The 20,964-nt window shown below is 45.1% G+C and overlaps 1 protein-coding gene across 1 annotated transcript in view; it reads left to right on the top strand.

Moving 5' to 3' along the window:
• LOC105286519 overlaps positions 1-15,110 on the top strand; it is a 41,848-nt gene extending 26,738 nt beyond the window's left edge. The window contains exons 3-7 of the mRNA XM_011351531.3: positions 8,849-8,991; positions 9,254-9,556; positions 13,131-13,667; positions 13,865-14,251; positions 14,685-15,110. Of these exons, the coding sequence (XP_011349833.1) occupies positions 8,849-8,991; positions 9,254-9,556; positions 13,131-13,667; positions 13,865-14,251; positions 14,685-14,861 (1,547 nt within the window). The 3' untranslated portion in view covers positions 14,862-15,110. The remainder of the gene's footprint in view (positions 1-8,848; positions 8,992-9,253; positions 9,557-13,130; positions 13,668-13,864; positions 14,252-14,684) is intronic.
• The last annotated feature ends 5,854 nt before the right edge of the window (positions 15,111-20,964 follow it).

Raw genomic sequence — 20,964 nt, 5'->3', positions numbered from 1 at the left:
CGACGAGGGCAGGACAATCCTATTTCTTTCTTATGCAAAATCTCCGTACGCGTAGCGAGTTAAGGGATTAAAAGTCTGCTGTATAGGGTCAGCCGTGGGCTTACAAAGCCTAACAAGATTAGCCTAAGACGCCAAGTCCGCGTACACCAAGGATTACACATTATTCACTTGGATGTATTCGAACGGAGATCTAGTTCGAGTTCCTCGCGATGTATGCAAGAAGTGCAAGTCGGGGGAACTTGCATGCGAGTACCGGCGCGGCGGCTTTAACGATCGCGCCCCTCCGTACCCCCCGAGCGATTTGATACGTTAAGCGCACCGATTCCGAATATCATTAAGGCTGAGAATGGACGTGGATCCCGCACGGATTTGCGTATCTCGGGATCGTTAAACAACGCGGAACTTCGCTTGGGAATGTTGCTCGCAGACTCAACACGTAAAAACAAAACACTTTAAAATACTTCATAGTTTTTTGTTAACTGTTTTTTGCGAAATTAAATATATCCGATGTATTTTCTAGTAATATCTAGGTGCTACATTGAAATGCAACTTTCAACAAATTGCAGCAAGCAACATATTTCTTGCGTCGTTGCAACAAAGAGAAAGAAATCTCTTAAGAATCAGGAATATATTCATTAATTTATTCACGCGTAGGGTAGCGATTTGAAGCTGATGAATACTAATGATGAGACACACACGGAAAGCTATCGAAAATTGTTGACTTATATTCGACGGACATTTACAGCCACGTTAGACATTTGTCTATAGAGGTATCGACTCGCACGTCCGGATAAAATCGGATAAGAAGAGAAAAAGGAAACGCTACCTACTTCGCCGCTCACATTCCCCGTTCTGATCTGTCACGGTTTATCACACGGGCCGAAACATTTTTCCGTTTCGCCGGGGTCTGACATAATCTCCTCACCGGGCGTGGAAATCGCACGCGACTCTCGCACAGCCGCGTCTGGATGTATTGTAATAATAGAGCGCGCATATAGAGCGATCCTATAAGAGAGCGCCGGAAAGAGAGCAGCTCCGAGGGGGAGTCTTATCTTCCCTGGTCGGCTAGAACTCTATTTCGAGGCGAGATACGAGTCTCTCCGCGGCTTTTAATGTCTTTTCTCTCTCCGTGTTTTGATTAAGAGAGCGGAGCTCGGGAAATGCCCCGCGAGAGATCGCGAGGAGAAGAAGAGAGAAAGAAGAAACAGAGGGAGAGAGGGAGAGAGAGAAGGATGAGAGAAACGAGATACGACGAGGGAAAAGACGAGAGGAAAAGAGCGCGTTGTGAGTAATTGTCCGCTTGTAACTGTCAGATTGTCAGAGGCTGACTACCTTCGAAGAGCGCCGGACAAAGATCGAGATAAATCTTTTCGCCCTCTCCGAATTCGCTATAGCAAACTGTGAAGTCTTCGATAGATCGATTTCGCTGACAAGTAGATCACTTGTGAATCAACTTTAGGAAAAATGTTTAATATAATAATACATGGTACCAATGGTAATCGTTCACCTGCAAGTCACGTTATCACGTTAACGCGAAACATCGCTGATCAGCGATCACCCAGCATCATCCAGCATCATCAGTCTCTTCAGTTCAATGGATACCATCGCTATTGATCAACAGTCGCCACGCTCGGATGCGTGTGAATATAACTTGAAGATTATCGTAAAGCGAACGCGTTCTTCGACAGTACCATTCCGAAAGGGCTGCACGGCGCTCACGAGTGAACGTTTGGTCGTCAAATTTCACGCGCGGCCTTCGAAGCCAGTTGAAGAAGTAGGAGTAAGAATTTCCCTAGGCGGGTACCGCAGATACCCGGCGAGGATGGTAGGAGTAAGTGGTGGTTTCGGCAAGGGGATGTTCTGATGCGATTTCACGCTGGATTTGCCTAAGATCTCCGCTAAGGAGCCCTTTAACCCTCCCCTTTTACCCTTCCCCAGACTTCACCCTTCTATCACGAATCCTCCGCTCTGGCGGCTTTCTCCGTTTTCTCCGCTCCTCCCACTCTCGCTTCCTCACTTCGGTCTTAGTCACTCCCCGAGAAACCCCCGAAGATTATGTGCCTTAGTACAATGTCGCTAAAACGCCGTCATTGTTTAAAAGAACCATCCGGCATCGTGTTTCAATTGACTCCTGCACTCCGCGGGCAAAGTGATTCCGAAATGCCTTTACCGGCAAAACTTGCCGGGAATCACGCGCGCAATGAGACTGACTTGCTGTTCCCGTCATCCGCCTACTTTTGCAAAAAGGGATGATCTATCAATTCACGGTTAAGTGTCGCTGATAAGTCATCAAGCGAGCACCTTCAACATATGCGATCCGAACTTTGTAGGACCTGACGTAATTATCCCATTATCAGATAGCCGCGAGAAACGCGAATCAGAACAGACGCGCTCGCGTCAGCAATCTCTAGATACGCCGAACAAACACGCGGCGCGAACTTGTTTGATCTCACTTCTCGACTTGTCCCCGGCCGGGTCGATCCAGCTAAATATTTCAGATCGGTCAGAGCGACCGGAATAACCAAATCCGTTAGTATTCCTCGGCCAATGGGAATTCGGGTTTTACTGAAAACCCCCGTGGATTAAGGCGGCGGCGGGGTCTTCGTTGCGCGCATATCCGTGTTTTAAGGACGCGTGCACGCGGTTCGTGGATGTGCCCGGTGTCTTAGTGTCGACCCCCTTCTGCCCTCCTCCCCCCTGCCATTCCACCGTGTATGCAAACCCTCACGGCTTAAGCTAAGGCTAAGGCCGAGGCTCTCCCCCGGGATTACTACGTCATTCTGCAGGACTCCTCCGGTCGCCGGAAGGATCAGCCGCTCTTCCTTCTGAGGATTTCGCGCAGGACTCCATCCTGTTCCTAAATCAGCTTGTCAGGCTGAGTCATTGCACGCTGTTTCGTTCTTATTTCGTTTGCGCGGGCGTTACTGCGCTCACGAGACGTTATGGGACACCATGGGCGCACAATGGCATGCGCGGGGATTACGTTAATCTGCCGTTTAAGATTGCGATTATGTACGTGTCGCTGGTTTACCTTCAGTTATCTGGTACACCTATCGCCTGTCGCTTAGATTAAATCGTTGCACGCTGCAAGTAATACTCTGAATTTCAGATCTGAGGATTATCGTGCAGCCAGCGATTATGGTGAACTCTGACAGAGTACCAAAGCTTGAAGATCGATGATACATCTTTATATTTAGCATTCAGCAAATAAAACTAATTTATTCTGAGCTTCATTGGCTAATATCAAGACTGCTTCACTGTATAGATGAACGTAGGTATACTTCGCTTCAGTTCGTCGCGCTACGTGTGTCCTGAGTATTGTTGATCTGAATACACGATGATACATGGTGACGCGAGAAGGGATTGCTTCACTTTTTTCTTTTTGTGTCATTCGGTACATCCGCATTTCGCCAGAATAAACATGTACATGTATAAATTGAGATACATATTTATCCAGTAAGTTGACACCTGTATGATACGAGTTCTTAAGCTCGCTGCAATAAATATGCTAATACGCGAAGGCGGGTCTCCCGATTTTGACGTTAATATTCGGAAGATCGCAGGCGATGGCGGCGTGCGCAGCCCCTGCTGCCGCGGCTTCCGGCGCGATGGAAACTTTTCAGAGTGACAGGCGGTTACGCGGCCCCGGCGGTGATAAGAAGTTTCTAGATATTACTCTTCAGAATCCGCGGAATAATCCGTCTATCGCGCGGCGGTAATAGACGACCGGAACCTGTTCTTGGTGCCACCTAAATCATCCCCCAATGAGTTGGCGCTCACAATAACTCGTTACCGAAAATCCAAATTAAGCTCCTTAGCCGAGAAATTTACGAGACATTCGCCCTCTTCGGGGCGGTCCCGCTTCGCGCACACCCCTTTCGTCCTGCGAGCAGGCAGTTTACCGAAGTAATTTTAATCTTCCGCACACGGGAGCACAACGCACGGGCGCGAAACGCACACGCGTGTGCCTGCGAATACGCGTCCCGTGCGCGAAACGTGCGTGAAGATCCCAGACGGAGAGAACGCGTCGGTGAAGTATCGGAGAACTATACACCCCTCTCTTATATTCTCCACGTTGTATAAGAGCTTACCCCGTAAGCATCTTAGGGCAAGTTTTCACCCTTGCTTCCAGCGAGCAACGGTACGCCTGCCGAACCGGCGATCACGGCGATCGCGTTCCTCGTCGAAGGGATTGACCGAATCCGTCCTCGAAGAACGAGAAGATCGAGCAGCCGTTACTTCTTGGATGTAGTCCTTCGATAGGCATTTACAGACAGAACTACCCCACATTATCACGCCCTTATATTTCGATGATAAACTGACTCAAAATTTTAATACTCAAACATGTTAATATCGAAGTATATTTTAAGTTGTAAGATAGAATTTTAGTAAACTGGTCTTTTCTGAAACGCAAGTTACAAAAGTTTCATTTTTATCGCTGAATGTATCCATATTAAATATTTAATTTTGCAGATACCAGAAATGGGATTTATTTTATTCGTGCTTCGCGATTATGTAATAACTAAAACAAGAACGTTAGGTATGCCTGTCTACTCAAGTGCGAAGCGAAAAAAGAGCTTCAGATGCTATTAAGATACGTCGTGGACTGCAGTGCGTGATCCAGTCTCCGTGAATCGGCTAACACTTAGATTTAGAAGGTTTCGTCGCGTGGCCGGTGATCTCACGGAAAGAAAAAAGTAGCTGCCATAGCTAAAAACTGCGTGTGATAACTAAATTCGGTCGTAATATATGGACAGCTAAATTTTAGCCCTGATACCTATTTTATTAGATAAGGTTCCTAATTCATTAGCTGCAAGAGCAAACAGTTTGCTGTAGGTTAGAAATTTATAGCTACGGCAGCAAACATTTTTTAGCAAATCATGATTAGCTACGGTAGCAAAAATTTGTCTTTCTGTGCTTATAAGCTGCATTAGCTGGAAGGTTATCTCATTACGTCTTATCCGATGGTTTCGACGGATGCAAGCTTAGCAGCACTGAAAGAGCTTAAATTGCACGCGAGCTTACGGACATGGCACGAAGCAGCATGCGATGCCCGACAACTAAGGATGCTGAAAGCTAGATCGACATCTAGAATTTTCAACTCATCAGCCATAAATATACATAAATAAGCGAGAATATTCGCGTCTCTCCTGCAATTATTTCATCATTAATACAAAATTGCGAAACATACATGACATCCAAATTTTCTACTCAACTGAAAGAATACGTAAAGGCCAAGCAAACAAACATGGTTCTCCGCAAACGTTAATCCGATGTAATAAAAAACACAGATGAGGGAGATGAGAACGAGCAACGAGCTCGTTAATGAGAGGAAAATAAGTGACGCGGAAGCCCGGGGAGGGAAAGGGAGGGAGGACGGTGCCGCAGATAAAGACTTCGAAAGAGCCGGTCGCTTATCTGTAAAGACCGACATCCGCCGGATCAGCCTCAGATACCGAAACCACCCACACTTTCCTTCTGGTACGCGCGCTTAGACGAAGTTCCGGGGACGGAAGTAGCCGGTTGCCAGAATCGCGAAGTTCGCCGTACGTGCAGCTGAGCCCGAAGACGGATCCAATCTGTTCCCTCAGACACGCAAATCGGGGCTTCGCCAGCCGTGATCGCAAATCGCAATCGACCAGGAAAAACAACATTATTTGCGCGTGGCTTCGTGGCCTTATTCGATTTCGAGAGATTAAGCCGAGTCGTCTTGGATTACCGGGTCGACCAAGACGAAGAAGAAACCCTAAGACTACGGGGGACCCCGGGCGCGGAGTTCACCCTCATCCACTAATGTTTTTAATGAGGCGGTTGGCTACGATGACACGCACGTATGCTTCATCGGCAAGAATATGAGAGTGAAACGTGATTCAGTCGCCGCTACAGCTTCGCGTTTAATTGAGTGTTACTTTTTAGGAGGAGCTTCTAATTTTACGATTTTTACATATCATATAAATACTAATTTATTCAATACTAAAATGTTAAAATATTAAACGTTATATTCTAAATAGTTCTGTGTGTGCAATATTAATAAGATCGACATCAGTATGAAATGTATTGGTGTATTTAGACACTATAGATAAGGGTTACGCTTTCGTACTTATTATAATTTTTTTAAATGTCTGTATTGTCATCTTCAGTTTGATTTACCGAGAAATTAAATTCATTTCGCTTCTCCCTTCGCCGCCCTGCTTAATCGCATTCGAGCGCACCGATATAGCAACGGAAACGTCACTGTCGATGAATCTAAATGGTGTACGCTTTTCCCGTCAGTGATTTAGAAAGAACTTCGGTAATCTCGCCGCGCGCCGGTAATCATTTCGCTAGCAGGAACGAAGGAGGGTTGCAAACGTAGAAAGAAATATTTGCCGGAGTTTCTCCGGCCGCACTCCCTTCGAATCGCACTTTGCGCGCCAAACGTGGCAGGCTATTATCGCGACGTTGTGGAGTGGGCGATAACGGGGGTGTCGAAAAATATGTTCCAACTTTTTATCTTGTATCTGTGCCACCGCCTTGACGCAGAACTAAGCATTCTGTTAATTTGCGAAGTCAAGAGCTACGCAGTGAACTGAACGCAGTGAACGCGGTCAGTTGCGAAGCGGATGCTTTTACGCAAAAATTAGAAAAAGAAGAAATAACTTTCCAATTTGATTTGGAGATTATTTTCTTCATGTTATATCTTAAAAATATATTTTTCTTGCTAAATTATAACAAGTTTTACTGAACGTTATAATATTTGTTCACATTTTTTATTATCGTCAAGTTTAAATTTAACTCATTGCATCGCTTCAGAAGTACATCGGTCAAGGATCATCAGAAATCATGTCAAGGTTAAACAAGACTTGACAATACAACGTAAACCGTAAGATGAGACCATCGCAAATGAAAAAGAGCCATCGAGAGAAACTGGTTTCGCTTCTTTAAGGGTTGCCCTTCGGATGAATCTTATCTTTCGACGAGAGCTGTCAAAGACGAAGCGGCATGACGCTTCCGTCGTGCGGGGAGATAACCGGAAGCCCGATAGGGCCTGCACCAGAAATGAGAAATGTCTTTGCCGTTGCAGAGATTAAAGATTTCGCGGATGAGTGGTTGCCGTCTCTTTGATTTCTTCTTTTACGTTTCTTGCAATGAACTTGTTTCTAACGTGTTTTGTAACAACGTGTAAAACCATTTAAATATGAAATTTTAGTTGCAATTATCACTATTAATTTATTTAATCTAGAAATTACATTTTTCCAAATTTTTACAGAATTTTTTCTTTCGACAAGAATAGAGGATTAGTTAATTCTGAGTTACCTCACTTTATGGAAACGGTTGAGATTTCATGATAAACGCCATAGACAAGGACACTTTCGTGATCCGGCAGCAAGAGTATCATAGACTTACGTCGAGACGACGACGTCGCGTCAGTAATAAACAGAGCGCGTAATACGATGTCCCGCGATTAAATCCTGCGGTGTAAAAGCCCACCTTAAACCAGCTGATCCCGGTACAAAGACGACGCGAGGACGGGACGCCTTAATGAAAACTATACGTCCCTAGATTAAGGTGGACGCTGGTCAACCTTCGGACCCGCCAGATACGACCTGTCTTATGCAACGTAGGAGGGGTGGACGGGCTCTATGATGTCCGGCGTATTAGATGGAAGTTTCGGCCATTAATACCTAATATCGTGCCGCCGGCAGTAAATCCTTTGTTGGTCATCTTTGACGGGGTCTTAGCGCCTTGCACCAGGAGACGTTCGACTGTCTATTAATCCGAGTACAATCCGATATAGCATTTTGATCATTTGACTATTATTCGGTTCGAGAAGCACGTTTTCGAAGATCACGTCCACGTTCCTGAAGAAAGTCAAAACTTGTGAAATTTCATTGAATATCACTGCACCTTCCTGTGACCAGAAATTTCAGACGCTACGCTACGCTCAATCTGCATTTCATACTTCAGCAATGCAGACTTTTTTTATTTCGAGACGACACACGTAATATTGATGAGACCATGTTTTTTAGTACAGATTTATACACGTGTCAGAAGAGTAGAGAAAAGATGAGCAAACATGGGCAATCAGAACATTCTGTAATCATCGAAAATTTGACGGTATCTTTTAATGGATGGACATGACTATAGAATTGTGCGGGTGGAACTTACCCCTCGCTCTCTCCGTCGTAGTCCTTCTTCACCATCTCTCTCTCTCTGTCTCTGTCTCTGTCTTTCTCTTGCTCTTTTCCTTCTCGCACTCCATTTCCTCGGTTTCACAGAAGTCTGGGATTATAATCTGGAGTGGGATAGACTCCCGGACTTAAGTCAGGGTTACACAAGGATCGCAGCTATTGTGCCATCGCACAGGTTCCATTGTCTCCGGATAGACGAGTGGATCTGCATATGCTTAGCGCCGGAGTTAAACTTCTCTCCTCGCTGTCTCCCTTTCCTCTCTGCCACTGCATCTCTCTCACTCTTCGCTCGGCGATCTTCAGTTGCGCGCTTCGCGAATCATCCTGCCCCTCGAATTTGGATGCCGAAGACTATACCTACTGTAAGCCGAACGTACGGAAATAGTGCTTCAGTTCGAAGCCGTGCGAGACGATTTAAGGCCCTTACGGCCCGAGCCTTCGCAAAGATATCTTTGAATTCCGGTTTTCGAATCAAATTAATCTCACTACAATTGCTATCAAGGAAATCGTGAGATATTTTTATTTAATCATTTAAAGATTGAAAATAGTCATGTAAAAATTGTATTTTGCAGTAATCAAGTTACAATTGTCACTTATTATTATCATACATGTATAATGAATGCAATAAGAAGGCAATGGAGCATGACACTTAATGCAAACTTCTTTGTCTGTTGCAGCGAAAAATCTGCCGGTGCATTGTGTGGTGGAAACTATTCACAATATCGTGGAAAGCCATGTGAGCAGCAGCCGTGAAAAATGGCGAAACCCCCAAGTGGAAATGGACTCTTTCGTTATCATTCCGGTGGCTACGCTCTTTCAGGTAATGACCAGTGTTTTCTCTCATTGCAATTATTGTCATATTCGTTAGTACATAATTGTAAATAAAGTGAATAAAGTAAATAAAAACTGAATTATTTAAGAGAGAACTAAGTAGCCTTCCCTTAATAAGATATCTCTTGTTGAATTTTATCTTATTTAATTAATTAAACTTATAAATTTAATTGAAATAATTTACGACAACATGTGTAAAAATGCATTTAAGAAAACATCGAAAGTCAAAAGCTTTGACCTCTTGCTGACAGGATCTGGTGGGCGAGGCGCTCGTTCGGCTGGGTTACTCTAGCGATCTGATACCGAGCGCCAAAGGAAGCATTGTTATACGAAACTGGAAACCCTTGCCGATGGAGAAAGTCGCAGATGGGCCATTATTGACAGTAGGAGATATTCTGGCCGACATGACGTCGGTGGCAACCCTAAAGATTCAAGTGTACAGATCTAGACCACCACCTCCCAGTCCGGCCGCCGAAGTTAGAAACAAATTGCTGAGATTGCTGCTGTTGCACAGTCATACGCTTCTTGTCTCTGCTGGATGCCCCTTGGACGAGGTACGTGATGCATAATACATTGATACGGAAAAAATTTATAATACGATTCTCTATTAGATCTAATTAATTTTTCTTACAAGAAAAAGTAGAATCTATTAGTATCAAATAAAATGAGATAAAAATGCGAACATATGCGACATTTAATATTTGTGAATTATATTTATGCGTATATCTAAAATTTATATAAAGTACGATGTTGAAGCAAGTTTGCTTGAGTTTGTTAAATGATGGTGATGTATCGCCTATATTTCAATGTTATATCGGACACAAAAAAGTCTCGCAAGGAGCGAAAAATATGTAAGCTGTATGCAAAGATGCGTTTATTTAGGTAGGAGGCCGGTGTTAAATAACCGAGAGAATTTAAGAGCCATTCAACGCGAGGTCGGAGTAGGGAATATTCGTAGTAAGACGACCGCTTAAAAATGTATAAAATGTAAATCTAGCCAGAGAGTGTTTGTCGTCGGGGCACTTAATCTCATTAAGAAGTCCTCCGGCTCGGAAGACCCTTGTACTCGCAAGAACGGCAAGTGGTAATCTTCGGTAGATTCTTGCTCGCGGCTCGCTGATCCTCACCTTGAATAAATGCTTTCTTGGTTTCGAGTCACCAGCTAAGAGGAGTCACTGCACCACCGCGAGCTTTCGTTTCCCAATCAAAGCAGTTTTGCGCAAAAGTAAATTTTTCTCCAACGTAACTAAATACTTGTAAGTCTTGTACTTCTCGAAAAATGTCATATTTTTATATTCTGCACTGCACTTTTGATATATTATATATAATGTCATTACGTACATATCGTCAATATGTATCAATCAATTAAATAATATGAATCCTTTCTCTAAAAGTAGCAAGAGTACGCGATATAAGATGATATTGATATCTTAATCTCAAGAAGAAGAGAGATCTTAATCATTAAAGCACCTCCTCAAGCTGACCCGACAAAAATTGATTAACGCTGCGCGAAAACTGGCGGCTACCGACCGGCAATCTTCAGCTCCGGTGGAACCGCGAAACGTAATCTCTGATTATACTCGGTTAAGGCGAAATTCACGGTGACTTTTCGCAGAGTTTACCCCGACTCGATTTCGTTCCCCGAAGATTGAAATAGGTGCGCGATTTTTCGGGCCGGGCCCGCCCAGGCGCAGGCGTGCCCTTCCGACAGCGGAAGATCTCGTAGCGTGTGATAGGATTACCCTTTACTCAACCAAATTCGCAGCCTTCATCAAAAGCCCCCTCGATATCGGTACCGGGGGTAGGAGAGGTACCCTGCCGCCTCCTCCAGCCGGCATTATCTAAGTGCACTCTCTTTGAAGATCCCGCTACTCGCCCATCCCCGAACTTTAATGCCGCTCACGGTGGTCTATGATTACCAATTTTCCCTGGCAAACGTTTCCTGCTTGAGTTTCGTAGCCCGACGGCTAATGGCGAACCGCTGTGATGCAGAACCGACGTCTCTCGCATAGATTTGGCATAATCTGATGATGATGCATGAAGACGTGCTGCTGATACGGTTCTCCCCTCCCTCAATTCACGTTGCTTGTACGATGCTTCTCGGCAAGTACATATTCTCAAAGATCTCAAACTGTTTCATTGTTGATCCGCTTGTATTTTTTAATTGCGACAGACTAAAAAATTTATTAAATTTTCTGCAAAAAGTTTTCTTGTAAAATTACGGGAAATCTTTTTGGTACGAGTTGGACAATATTTTTATAGCACAACTCATTAATCTACAATTTTTAATTATCAATTAATACCTCAAATTTTTAACTGTTCATTGAAGCTATGTTTTTTTACAAACACACACAAGTTGAATATTCATTAAAACTATGTTCTCGAAAAATTAATGAGAAAGAATCGGACATTTTTTTGCGTCTTGCATCTTTTTTCACTCGCTTATCTCAACGCAGCGATTCTTGTCGCGAAATCAGTTATTTCTGGTGTATTTCTGACTAAGATAAAGTGCACGATTTGTGGCATCAGGATATATCAAAATAGCTTTCGGTGAAGAGCGATTAGGAATTTAAACATGTGCAATGACACATACAAATGAAGAGCATACAGGATTTTTTTGAAAGCACGCTCATATTTCTTTGAAGATAATGGAAGGTTTTGGCATGCTAATAAATGCTTTTCAAGGGGCTCAGGCGTGAAATTCGCATTAATTGGGATCGGTAAGTGTAAATCATCGCTGTCAACACAGTTCCAGACAATAAAAAGTGGCGAAATCTATTTTCGATCCTATTTAGTTTGAAATGTAGGACAGTGATGTGTAACAGACCTAATATATCAGGATCAGGGCTTAACTATATTTATAACGGTGCAGCGACATATTGATTTATCTACTACATATTTGTGTGCAAATCTATTCAACATATATACATATATTCCAATATCTGCTCTATCTTTTTACGTAAAATATGTATTACAAAAGACTGAAGAGCGTAAGTTTATTTTGATAATATATCGATAATAATTTATCGATTGTGGCATCTTTAGCAAAGTAAAATCCGTGGGATCCGTTAAGAATTACAATATCTTAAAATAAACAAGATTTTCTCCTCAAGATAAACTTAGCAACAGCTACAAACAACTATCACTTAAGTGATATTTAAAACATTAAATTGCCGAGAATATCATTTTTACTGTACATTACAATTTCGATTGATGCCACGTGTTGCTTTATTGCATTCGCATAATACGACTTTTTCTTCTAAAAGAAAAACATGTTTGGCAGGCATAGCAACAGTGCGCCACTAATCCCGCGGACTCGTTGCGCTCTCGAATTGTTTGATCAGGAGGCCGCGTGATCGCGATTGATTTACCACTGTTCTATGGATCAGCCGATTGCCGTGCGCAATCAGTCTTGAATAATAAATATGTGTAAATCAGGCGAGAGAATCGCGAAGGTGTCTTCAGATAAGCCGGCCGTCCCGCTTTCGACGGCGCGCTCGCTGTTTGCCGAACGATTTCTGAAATCTCGAGAACGCCCGTCAGAACTCGCGCCACACGCCTGCCTACCTGCGAGTGATTAAGTGCGGTGTCGTAAAACCGAGACGGATGAGAATTCGAGGAGGTGCCTCTCGCGGAGCCGGATAATTGTCGTCTTGGTAGTATCTGACGCTACCACCAAGGTGCCACGGATACGCGACGGATTACCGCGTTATTAAGATGGCGTCGAGCGCCTGATCTTCCAGCCCGGAGATGTATTTGTCCTTATAAATCATCGGCCAGATAACGCGTGTGTACTGCTTCCTGAGGCGCGAAACTTTTCCATAATCTGCTGTCTTAACGCCACGACAACAGCGACTTGCGCCAGCTCGGCCGCGTCAACAATTGTGCAAGGGTGCTGATTTTTGAATAATAATAATAATAATACGATATGTAGAATGATGTATAAGAGGATGCTATAAGCTGAAGAATGAGTTTCTTCGCACCTCGCGTCGGTTATCAATTTTTTATTTCTTGTCGCACGCATTGTTCATGATGAAACGGAGAAGCGAACATTAATTAGCAGCGGATACTAAAATACATGCAGAGGAACGAGGAGTTTTGAAAGAAAACGTACCGTTTCTTTTACAGATGACTCTGCTGTCCCTCTGCAGGGGTGGCAACGATCTCTCGGAGGAGACGAAACGGAACTTCGAGACTTGGCTGCAGCAGCAACAGATCGGCCTCGGCATGAACCCGATAGCGCCGTCTTCTAACCATCATCATCACACGCAAAGTCCGCAACCCGACAGCGGTGGCACGATCGCGTCTAGTGGTGGCCCGATCGGTCCGCCACATCCAGCCCTGCTGCAGTATTCGCATAAGACGAGAATGAGGACCAGCTTCGACTCCGAGCTGGAGCTGCCGCGCCTTCAGCGCTGGTTCGCCGAGAATCAGCATCCGTCGCGCGAACAGATCCAGCACTACGTAGCGGAATTGAACTCCCTGGAGTCGCGCCGCGGCAGGAAGCCGCTGGACGCGAACAACGTCGTCTACTGGTTCAAGAACGCCAGGGCGGCGCAGAAGAGGGCCAGCATGAACGGCTGCAGTCCGCCCGGACTCAGTCCAAGAGGCGCCAGCATCGTCAGCGAGGACTGTACGGACGAGGAGGAGGACACTAGGCAGCAGGTACGCGCTTGAAGGAAAGAGTAAAAGTTGATTAAAATTTGAGAAATATCTTTTCTAGAAATTCTCAATGGAGAGATCGTTGCTAGATGATAATTCAAAACTGCTAAATGATCATTTAAAATGTTCGTAGACGACTCAAGGTTCGATCTGTTGAAACTCTGCACGTATTTATAAGAATCATTGATCCTTTCTTCCAGTCGACGTCAGGATCGCCCTGCCCGCCGAGTAGTCCGCCTGTCGGTCCCCTGTCGTTGACCACGAGACCCGAGGATCAGCAGCAGCCGCCACCGTCGACTCCCTCTTCGGTGAAGCAGGAAGACGCGAGGGTGTCGTCCGGTTCCGAAGACGATGAGACGAGGCACACGGGCCCGATTCCACCGGGATTCTCCTTGGTGCCTAGTCCAATGTTCGGTCACGGTATAATGTACATGTCACATTATCTGCCGCCGCGCGGGCCAGCCGGCTGTCCCACCAGCATGCTGGCCGACGAGAGGAGGAAGAGGAACCGGACGTTCATCGATCCCGTGACGGAAGTGCCGAGACTGGAGTATTGGTTCAAGCGTAGCACCCACCCGAGCCACGCGGTATGTATGGATCGTCCATGTGTCGTTATCATGCTAATTTGTCCGTCTTTCGCAGTCGCGATGTTAATACCGCTGTCCATAGTAGGAAGCTCCAACTATATTGATCAATGCTTCATAGATAGTTTCGTACTTGCAGTACATGTAAATTAATATTTTGTTATTATCATATTGTTTAAAGATAGTTACGTGATACATGGAATGTATTTTATTTTACATCGATCGCCTCTTGTATTATTAACATTGTATAATTAATGTATAACTACTTGATGCCTTATGCGTATCTCATGACGCACGCAGACCCTCACATGTGTTGTTGTATACTTTCTTAACTAATTCCGTAACCATTTAAATGCCAATTTCTGGGGCAAGTTCAGCCTTAATTCTCACCTTTCACGGGTGGTTTGCTGAAAAGAATTTTACGATCGGTTCATAGCTCATTCTATCGTACACGGAGGAGCTGAACAAGATGCCGTATCGCCAGAAGTTCCCACGCTTGGAGCCGAAGAACGTGCAATTCTGGTTCAAGAACCGCAGGGCCAAGAATAAGCGGCTGAAGATGGCTCTGTTCGAGGGCGAGTCGCCGCAACAGCATCCATATCATGCAGACTAGTTAACTTCTTCAAATAATATTGATTAGGGACAGAAACGCGTGGAGAAACGTGTGGACACGTGCACGCGAAAATAAAGGGAAAATCGTTAATCGACCTGTTACTCCTTACTACCGTTGACACGCCGTGGCTTTAACGTTTACCGGCCGCATATTCATTGTAATTATCACGTAACAATTAATATAATTATTATGGACTTTCATGAGTGTAAATACGAGATGATGTCGAATAAAAAATATACGTCGCAATAAGACTGCAAGTTATTGAGCAATCTCCCTTACACCAGGTTCAAATTGATTGTACCAAATAATATAGCGCCATTACCTGATTATTATTTAGTCATCAATATATTTATTATCTCTATCTCGACATACAGTTAACATTGCGAGAATAGAATGATTTTTCCTCATTTACAATTTTCTGTTGTACAATTTACATCAATCTTGAAAAATGTATAGAGAAATTGCTAAAATTACTATTATTAAAGTACAATTACCACACAAAGTAAAATAATTGTTACTATCAAAGAAAAATCACTGCTATTAGCGTCAACCGATTCGCAGGAACAAATCGTGCGACAAAATCAGCAAGAAATTGCTGCTGATTTTGCAACAGTTGTCTTACAATAAAGAGGGCGGAACCGAAAGGTAAGAGCTTTAGGAGCGCGACGTGACATTGTGCCTATTCCAGTCTTGCAAGGGGCGAGTACAATACATCACCGAACACGGTGTTCCGCGAGTTTCGTAGAGCTCGTAATGCGTACGTGTCTAAACGGACGATGGTGTTCATACACGCGTGCATACAAGCATACACGCGACGATACTGTCTCCAAGTCTACCAATGCACAAAGCAACCGCACCCGACCAAAATCTCGCAGCTAAGATAAGACAGCCGAGCTGTCATCGAGTCAACCCTAACTCAAATGTCACAATAGTCAATGAGTCCTTCTCCAAAAGCGACGCGCTATCTATCTACCACGCGCTGCTCTCGTCCGCGTCACCCGCGAGAATTTCAGGACGGCAAGACTGCGGATGCAGCAAGGTGTTGGCGGCAGAATGATACGACGAATCAACCGGACACGTGCACTAAAAGGAATATCGTCAGTCTCGAGCACATCCATCTTTCTCATTCCGTATATTAAAAAAAAAGAATTTTGTTAGGTATCACAAAAGCGGAGAGTACATTCTCGCGTCCTGAAGTTTCGTCTCACTGATGTTGCATATCTCGGTGAGCGGTATCGTGGAACGCGAGCGAGCTCTGCGGGCGAATCCGTACGCGGAGCAAGCAAGACGATTAAAGCAGGATCAGATCTTTGTACAGCGATACGGATTTTCGGAAGGAGCGCTCGTGAGGTGGAGGCCTCCGCGCGCTCAAGTACGCAGCGATGTGCAAAGATGACGCCGAGGGGATATCGCTGTCATCTACGACGCGCACCCAGGACCCGCCGTCCTAGTGGGCCTGCCCGGCTCGTCCCGGGTTTAATGAGGATAGGCGGATTTGTCCAATTAAAACGTCTTACAAGGATCCATCCTGGGTCGACGCTCATTCGCAAAACATTGAATCTAGACTTTGCCGCAGCAGCCTCTTCTTATCCCCGCGCTATATGCCAGCTACCTGCCTACCGTTATCCCTCTCGTTATCGTTATCGGGCTCCGCCTTTCGAAGCAAGCGGGGACTCGGGGGAGGCAGACGAGGATTTATGGAACTTGTTTCGAATGCTCTTGGAATCCGCGAATGTCGTGCACATTCTACTGCGTCATCGGCAATGAAACGCAACTCACGAGCGGAGGGAGGTAAGTAGATCCACGTTATATCATCGACAGTTCATTAAACGTAATCGCACTGCTGACGAGATATGCCACACGTAATCCTGCTTTCTGACGTATCGCGCAGTGTGAGTGGAGTGCGAGGAACAATTGAGAACGCGCATTTTACACGTGTGTCGAGATTAATGATCGTATTATTGCGTCATTTGGGCGTCGATTTAGACTTTCATTATCTTTAGGAGGTTTGTCTGCTCTCTTAATGTTCAGACTTTGAGAAATGTGTCTTTTAATGAATTTGTAGTTGACTTTGCTTCATGAGATTTTTGCGAAATGCTTTTTATGCATTGTTTCTCCTAATATTTTGAAGCGTTTTCGTTTTGCAAGCATCCCTGATTTATTTTCCTAATTGTCGAGCGTGTCATGTAAAAACTGCAGAGTTAAGTATCGATTCATTACCGTTATCGTTCTCTGAGATTTCGTTCCTCCGCACGACCGCGGAGGAATTCCTCCTCAATTCAGGAGGAAGTGAAAAAAGAGCAGGTTGCTCGATCGGATAAGAAAATTGGCTGCTGGGCCAAAGAGTGTGAAGAATCAAGAGGGAACAGTGAGGTGGCAGCGGAGAGACAGGGGGAAGCGACGTCTTATGAAAATCTGAAAGTCAGCAGCCCGAAGGATCATCCCTCTATCTGATCTTAATTTGTCAGGCCGCGCGCAGACAATTTAGACCACACCATCCGCACTAAATCGTTATGAAAAATGGCCGGTTCGGTTAAGATTGGCTTCCTGCCATCGACATATATAATAAAATTTCTTCTTCGGAAGATAAAAATTTCGCAAGAAATTGATTGGCAAATTCGCGATAAAACGCAAGAGAAATGTGCAGCAGATAATTAACACAATCCAACAATCAATAGAAACAGGAATTAACATGGCTTGTAAAACGTGTATAAAACGATAACGCTGAGCGAGCTGACAAATTGCGCAAGATCGACGAGAATTTCGGATCACCTGACGTACAAAGTGGTGCAACACGCGCTAGAAATTGGCCTCTGCGTCCTCGCACGATCGTGCACACGAAAAGTATCCGCGAGACGTGGGTACACGTCGCTCCAAAGGAGCATTGTGTGTGCTTTGGCATTCAGAGGACGTTCTTATCTGCCTATCCGGGGAGCTGTCAGCAAAGTTCCTGAATAATAACGGAGAGCTTGTAGAAGAGAGAAAGAGAGAGAGGGAGAGAGAGGGGGAGTGAGGGAGTTTTAGGTGGAAAGAGAGGAAGAGAGAAAGATAGAGAAAGGCAGAGAGGCAGAGAGAAGGAGCTGCGCGATTCTGCTATCAGCCCCGTAGCTAGGATATGCCTAACTATTCTGTTTCCATGCGGCTGCCGGACGTTTCGCCGTAGATAATGTTGGCCGGGATGGTTAGATTGTTGGATGCGATTGATAAGAACCGAAAACGCCATCCACCGTTGAATCGAATCCTAACGAATATGCGCGGCTGCGTAAGAACGTCGTTCCATTATTTATACGTTCGTATTCGCGAGTAACATTTGCGTAGCTTCTCCTGCAAAAACGCGTTACCAAACGCGTGCTATAGATGAGGCATAAAAGGTTAAGATCAGTTATTTGTTCAACAATCTTGATATTCATAAATAATAATAGATTTGCAAATGCAGATGTCACCGACGTGCAATGAGAGAAAATGTTTCTTTTCTAGAGTTAGGTGAAACAACGATCAAATAGGAAGGATACCGGAGGACGGATGAAGTCACGAGATAGCAGAGGGGTTTGAGAATTCGAGAGCTCGCAAATTAGCCGCAGGATTGGCCTCATAATCCTTGAGGGATGCTACTGGCGACGCGGCTTCCATCTTCCTGTCCTGCTTTCATTTCTTCTCGTCCCTCTTTATTCGACTGTTTCTCTCTCTTTTCGTTCTCGAGGGTAGCTGATGAGGTCATATAAACGAACTCCAGTTTCCCCTTCTTATTCTTTAATCCTACCCTCCCCCACTTACGCGGCTATACTAAAAATTACGAGTAGCGGAGAAGAGGACGAACGGCTGAAGGCCAACGATTGAAAGTAATGAGCCGTGGAGGGAAAATCACCAAGGGGTAGACCGTATTCTCCGCTGCAAGTAATCCGATGGTCGAGGATAATTAATCCTGTTAATTTATCGGCACCGACCCCGCCGATGCGACCACGTGTGAAAGAAGAATAACATTGCCAAGTAAGCCAAAGACGTTTTTCTTCTTTTATGAGAAATAAAGCGGGTTACTGAACATTCATACTACACAATGTAATACTTTCATCCAATTATTGAGCCAGTTATCGCGACCCTAGTAGAAATACTCAAGAAATTACATCGACGCAATTAATCGAAGTAAATTATAAAGTGCGTAAAAATAATCTAAATTTTGCTGATTAAATTTCAGAAATATGTTTATCCGCTACATTCAAATTACAAGAAGGATCTTTTTGAAGAATATACTTTGGAAAAAATCGAAATATTAAAATCTTCTTTATCAAAAGAGATATTTGATGGAACTTGATAAAGAAAAGAATGGCACTTACGTACCATTATTTGCAGATATCTCAAAAACTCGAAGGGGATTACATAATAATGGAGTCGATATCAGAACGATCTTAATTCCGATGAAGCCGCGTACCTTAAAGGGCCAGGAATCGGTGGCGTGGTGCACCGTGATTCCGGACGGGTCCGCGACGACGTCTTAATTGATCTACAGCCGAATGTTACACGATTGGACGGCGGAGGTATTAAGCCTCGGAGAGTGGACGCTTAGTCGGTCATTGGCCAAGATCTATCGCGGGAGCAGAGCCCAACGAGAGGAGATCATACCACTTAGCCCGCGCTCGAGACGCAGGAGCTCTCCTCTTTCGCGACCGTAAATAAAAGAAATCCTTGTAATGGCCTTTGCTGAAGATCCCTCCTACCCTGGCCAACCCTCCTCGCACGTCCCACCCGGCGAGAGCGATCCTCACCCCGGTTATTATTAAGCCCCGGAGGCAGCCGTCCCGGCGTATCAGAAGCTCGTAGGCCCGAACGGTTGGTCCAGCCAGCACAGCCGCAGTTAATTCCTTAACCCTTATAGACTTGGAGAAAATTTAGGGACCCTCTCCCCTTCCCTCGTCGGTTGGAACGGGAATCGGGGGTAGGACGCGCGTACATAAACCGTAATGCAAAGGGCGCGGGGAGGGACAAGGGGGAGGCGACGCGGGCAAACGGTGGAGAGTCTTGGAGAGAAACCATGAGCCGAACCAGGAATACCAGGTGCTCCTGGGATCTTGGCGGCATCTTACGCCCGGACGATACATAATTTATGTCGCGCTCCGGTGGGCTTAAGACAGCATTAAGATCGACCGAGCACCCAACATCTCCGCCACATCCGCCCCCTCCCACCACCCTGCGTCCCCCGCGCGCTACGGGATCTACCGGCGCCCCGCATCCGCATGGACCGTTATTTGCACGTGGTAAGAAAGCGCTTACCGCGGAGGCCCCGGCGATTAGCTCGCTTCACAGGCGGATAGATCGCCGGATGGCTGTCGGAGGTTGCTCCGTGAGCGTGAACACGTCGCACGGGACACGAGGGTATACGATGGGAAGAGAGTACCCCGACTGATACGTCGGAGAAAGGGCTTCAAATCTGCGCACTTAATATAAAAAGGTTGAATAGATTTTCCTTGGAAATTGAAGCGATTTTTTTATTTATCAATGAATTTTACCTTTCTCAGATTGCAGGAACAAGTATTCTGTGCAGGATATTTTCGTTTGAACGTTTCTCTCAGACCTTCGTTCAGACAAATAAATCTTTTGCTCTAACAAAGCTTCAGGAAGCAGAGCATTGTTGTTAATCTAGAACAAAGTGTACAACACACGTGCAAGAGATTCCATTCGCTTGTACACACATAATGTGGAAAGTATTTGAATCCAACTTTTACCGAGTGATTCTGTCGGAACGTCGAAAGGCCTTCGACTTGAGCGAGGATACGTCCGCAAGAGATAGGTCGCAAGAACCAGAGGATCAGCGTCACGTGAGTACCGAGGCTTTCGATAAATTCGAGGACACTGATTAGTTCTTCTTTTACGGGGATCAGGAGGAATGCCATACGGCTTAAGTTCCGTTCTTGAAGGAGATCAGGATTCGACGGAGGGCTTGCTGATACGATATCGATGGCTTTTAGCCTTTTCATGGTTGGCCAAACAGAATCCTCCGTACCAGCACATACCCGCTCGTGCAGGCGCGCGCGCGCGCGTTCTTTTGATCCGGCGCTCGTATCCTCTGGGTGGAAGCCGCGACTGAAGCTAACTGTGGAAGGATCAGGAT

The sequence above is a fragment of the Ooceraea biroi genome, chromosome 14 (genome assembly GCF_003672135.1).
Source record: "Ooceraea biroi isolate clonal line C1 chromosome 14, Obir_v5.4, whole genome shotgun sequence".
Lineage (NCBI taxonomy): Eukaryota > Metazoa > Arthropoda > Insecta > Hymenoptera > Formicidae > Ooceraea > Ooceraea biroi.
The sequence above is the reverse complement of the archived record's forward strand: the minus strand, read 5'-3'. Positions and strand labels throughout refer to the sequence as shown.